The 4937-nt window shown below is 46.6% G+C and overlaps 1 protein-coding gene across 1 annotated transcript in view; it reads right to left on the reverse strand.

The window, feature by feature from the left end:
* SEMA5A (semaphorin 5A) overlaps nucleotides 1-4937 on the reverse strand; it is a 411791-nt gene that overhangs the window by 140863 nt on the left and 265991 nt on the right. The window contains 2 exon segments of the mRNA XM_006915860.3: nucleotides 2398-2611; nucleotides 4029-4127. Of these exon segments, the coding sequence (XP_006915922.1) occupies nucleotides 2398-2611; nucleotides 4029-4127 (313 nt within the window).

The raw sequence follows: 4937 nt of genomic DNA on the forward strand, positions 1-4937 counted from the left end.
GAATAAACGGTGAGCAGTACGAACTGGGAACCCTCGCCCGGGCTCTCTGCCGGTGGCCCAAGACCGCGGATGCCCTGGTGTGGCCAGGGAAGGGGCAGGGAGTGCGACCCCCAGAGAAAAGCAGGGTCATTCCGTCACAGCAGGGGTCAGGATGACACTGAGCTGCGTGGTGGCTCCACCACGTTCGCCTTAAAACCGTTTTCCACTTCCACGGTTTTTGGATCATGGCTGATGTAAACGGCAGTGCATTTTAAGAATCTAAAGCTCTCCGTGTTCAACAAGGAATGATAGCGTGGCTGCTGTGACCGGGGCAAGCACTGGGTTGGCGCCTCTGCTGCCCTCGCTATGTCACCTGACTCTCAAATGGAAAGGACGCCCCCAGAGGGTTAGCAGCATCTGAGCATCCGATCAGTCTGTGGGTATGGGAGTCACGTGTAAATAAACAGCCAGTGTTCATAACTCAGGCTCTGGCCTGAATTATTTTTCCAGGATATTTTGAAAGGTATCACTTTTGGGAAAATAAAGAGACTGTCCTCCTAATTACTTTTCACTTTGCTTCCAGCAAATTCTAATTGCAATGCCTTGGGGCTGGCGGTTGGGAGGGGGCTGGCATTGATTTTTAACTGGCTACTTTGCTTGGCTAGTAAAAATCAGCAAATAAATAGCAAGAAGAACTTGGAGCTACACAGATGAAAGCTTCGAGGATGAAAAGAGACCGCCCCAGAGAGCTGACGGGTTCAGCTACAACCAGTGCCACAGAAATCATGTTGATGGAGAGAACCTGGTGGAGGCTTTGGTACAGAAAAATCACTCATGCTGCCCTTTAGGAGCAGACAGAGTGGTTCCACTTCCTGGAGAAACATGAGCAAGACCTTTCTTCTGTACGAGGGAGTCTTTAAAAGGCAAATTGCGAGGTTGACGTGACTGCGTTATTCGACCAAACCCTTGTGTGGTGTGTCTATGACACATACATACAAATACGCATACGCAATGAGTCTAAACCAGTGGTTCTCAACCAGAGGCAATTTATGGAAAAATTTTTTGTTGTTACAGCTGGGGGAAGGCGTGCTCCTGCATCTAGAGGGTATAGGATACGGACCTCACTAACCATCCTGTGATACCCAGGACAGCCCTCCCCGCCCGCCGCCCGTCACCACACAAAACAATTATCTGGCCCAAAATGTCAACAGTGCCGAGATTGAGAAACTCTGCTCTATGTAATTAGCTTGTACTTGGCAAAAGGCCAGTGAATCTCTGTAGAACTTGAAAGCTCAAAATAGTAAATAATATAATGGCAACTTGAAGATTTCATCTTCGTACAAAAACTCTCAAATAAACGCTTGAGGGAATGGATCACACATGGTGCATGTATCTATCCAAGACACTGTGTTTGTGAGTGTGCGCGTGTGTATGTGTGTGTGTGTGTGTGTGTGTGCAACCGCCGCCATATCCACACGTGAACACGCACACCTACAGAGGGCTGAATTTCAGCTGTCACATCTCGGGACATGGTACCTGACCAATCTCAGTTCAGGTGGTCAGACCACCTTCTAATTGCTCAGTGAGCAGGTGACCACATTCTAGCACGAGACTAAAGAGAGGTCTTCTGGGGTTTCTGATTTCTTAAAACACACACACACACACACACACACACAACACGAGACTAAAGGGAGGTCTTCTGGGATTTCTGATTTCTTAAAACACGCACACACACACACACACACACACACACACACACGAGAAATGTGCCCCTTCTTCCATTGGATATTGTCATATCTGGATGCTGGACCCGAAACCACAGTGGTGAACTTGCATCCGGGAGCAGCGCCAGCCTGGGCCCAATCCGACAGGACAGACGGTGGGTGGCAGAGAGAGCAGGACTCACGTCCTCATTAACTTGAGCCACTGAGTCAGCAACTCTGCAGACACCTACCCCGACCTTGTAGCTTACATGACTCGATATCTTTTCTTTTTAACTGGTCAAGTTATTCGGGGCTACCCATGGACAAAGCCTTCCTTTCACACAGTATCTAAAACCTTCATGAAATGCGGGTAATTTCCCTTTTTACTTATCTAATGACGTGAAGAGAAAATGCCCCGCGTCCACAGGTATCTTTGACATGATCAGGTTTTCTCAACGTCAGACAACATTAAAAACCAGCCTGCGGGCGATAAACGTCGACATCCGCCCCCTCGCCATAGCCTGGTCGTTGGGAATGCCCATCTGTCCTTTTTACCTGGGAGCCACGTGATGCCCTTCTGCATGGAAGTATCGATAATGGCGCGTTTTGAATTCTTTAGACCCCGAAGGATTTGTTTTTCTTTGGAAACAGTGACAGCTTGCGTTTGAGCAGCACAGACACGCGTGGCGGGGATGGGAGCGGCCGCGAGGCTTACCGTTGAGCCACTTGGAGTTGTACTGGGCGGTGCGGAGCGGCGGTAGGACGCCCAGGCTCCGGTAGATGGCTGGGTCACGGCCCGGGAAATCCATGGCCGTGGCGGCGTACAGCTCCCCGCCGGCCGTGAGGAGCGCCGTGGAATTGTGCTGGGGGCTGTAGGGACAGCGGGCCATGCCGCTGATCTGATCGTGGACCTCCGTCAGGTTACTCAGCTGTGGGCAAGGGCAGGAGAGAGAAACCAGTTATCCCCAGGCAAGGCGTTGGTGGCGGTGACGGAGTATGCCCATCTGTCTCCTCGTCCCTTTAGAGTGACCGAATCTCATGCTAGCGAATCCTCACAAAATAGGAAGGATGGTTGTACGTGGCTTCTATGTATGATGCATGGGGCACTGCTGACGTTTCCACTTTAATAAAGAAACCAAATTCAACATTTATAGAAATAGAAGACACAATCTAAGAATCATGTACAATTTCATCAATATAAGCGAATCGGCCTGTTACAAATAGCCCAAAACTGTGTTTGCAAGTAAGGATGTGTGGGTACTTATAGCACCACAGAGTCAAAATTTCCAAAAACTCTATTTTTCAGTTTCCAGAGCGACAAATGCACGTCTTGCCATCACCTGGTGGGACCCAGCCTCTCAGAGGCTGGACGCCCAACCAGTCGCTGAATGAGAAGAGAGGGGTCTTTGGGGGGAAATCTGTTCCACTCAGTTCCTCACTCGGCCCCGAGAGGCAGCAGGGCAGAGGGGCCAGGCGGGGGTCTCAGATCCACCGCCTGCTCCACTGGAGGACCTGGGCCCTGGGTAAGTTACTCAAGCTCTTTATGCCTCGGGCTCTTGTAAAACGGGATGCGAAGGGTGACAACTGCACGGGGCGGATGTGAAGATTAAGGGACTGAGTCAATGCAGAGCTCTCCAGTGAGCACCTCTTCTTATCATGTCATTTAATAGCCGAATGTTAATTTGAGAACAATGAACAGTGAAAGCAGATAAGCAAATTCGGCTTTCAGGGGAAGTTGTGCATTCAGGGAAGAGCAAACGGAAGTCCTGAGGTCCAAAGGCGACACCTGGGCCAGGTGTGACAACCCTGCAGTTCTGCTGGTGTGAGATGCTGACAAGCCCCGTCGATAACGGCAGCTTAGAAGAGAAAGTCACTGGTTATAACTTTACTTTGCCCCAAGTTCCAGTTGTTCATTTGTTTGCTTTAATTTTTTTTTTAACATGCTTCTTATCAATTTGTCATATCTTTGTTCATTTGGATTGTGGTTTTAAGGCCACTCGAATACTTAATGGTATCTCTCCAGTAAAGCAGAATAAGAAAAATAAAATACATTTAGGATTAATGCTCAGGGTCACTGGTGGGGAAAAAGCTAGTAGAAATAGTTTAGAAACCTATTTAAATTTAATTATATGAGCTATGGTTATTTCTAGTTCTTTATATAATTGAGAGTTGTGATTAGAAATAAATCAATACATCGACTATTTATTCGATTTGACCAAAGAGGTTTCTTTTTGAATTAAAAAGCAACTCCTTGAAGAATAGAAATACATTTAACCTTAGGGTTTTAATAGAATGTTTGGATTTTCCCAGTAGTAAATTTCATCAAGACTGGACATGAAGCCATACCGTGCGGTTGGTGCAGACAGGTGTGAAAGCATTGGTCCCACAGGTAAATAACCGATCTCCACCCACCAAAAGCACCCGGATATAGTTCTGGCATTCCTCCTGAAAAAAAAAAAATCACAGGAAATACATTAACAAGGCCTGAGCACGAGGGGAATGGTAAATCTGAATAAAACATTTTATTTGGCTAATAAGTTAAATTTGATCAGTATAAAACAACAACAACAACAAAACAGCTCTTTGATATTGATCTCCTCCCCAAAAAAGTCAAACTGCCAAACAATCTGACCTTTTTGTTTAAGAGGATATTTAAGAGCATGTTCAATTGAAATCTCAAAGCATGCCTGTTCTTTTGATAAAAGTGGTTTCATTTTAAATTGCGTCTGATAACAGTGCAAACCCTAAATTATATTCGATGCGCACTGGGAAAACAAATAAAAGCAGACTACGCTTAGGAAACAGTATCTTAGAAAACTCCCCGAGATTCTGGAAAAAATGTTGCGAGCGGTTCTTCAAATGCAAAGCAAAGGCCACGGTGAAGCTTTGTATACAAATTGGAAGAAGTTTTACAGTGATGTTCTGAAACTCTGTTACATGCCTCGCAAGAATCTATTAACATTTTTGATTCTTTGATGGACAAGTAAAAATATAACTAACAAAGAAAGGATGTCTAAAACGCGGGGGGAGGAAAGCGGGTGCTGAGGGTCGACTCAGAGTTGATTATTTCCTGCAGCTGCAAAGCATCACAGAAATCCTGGGGCCTGGCCGCAGTCACGGGAGGACTTTTATTAAGCGAGCACTTACTGGTGACATACTCTTTGGTGCGCACTGTGCTGGGGATCGAGGCCAACAGGAAAATTAAAATACAGGGTGGTCGCGATTGTTTTGCAGTCATCCACAGAGGAACAGCAC

This window comes from Pteropus alecto, unplaced genomic scaffold, assembly GCF_000325575.1.
Source record: "Pteropus alecto unplaced genomic scaffold, ASM32557v1 scaffold66, whole genome shotgun sequence".
Taxonomy (NCBI): domain Eukaryota; kingdom Metazoa; phylum Chordata; class Mammalia; order Chiroptera; family Pteropodidae; genus Pteropus; species Pteropus alecto.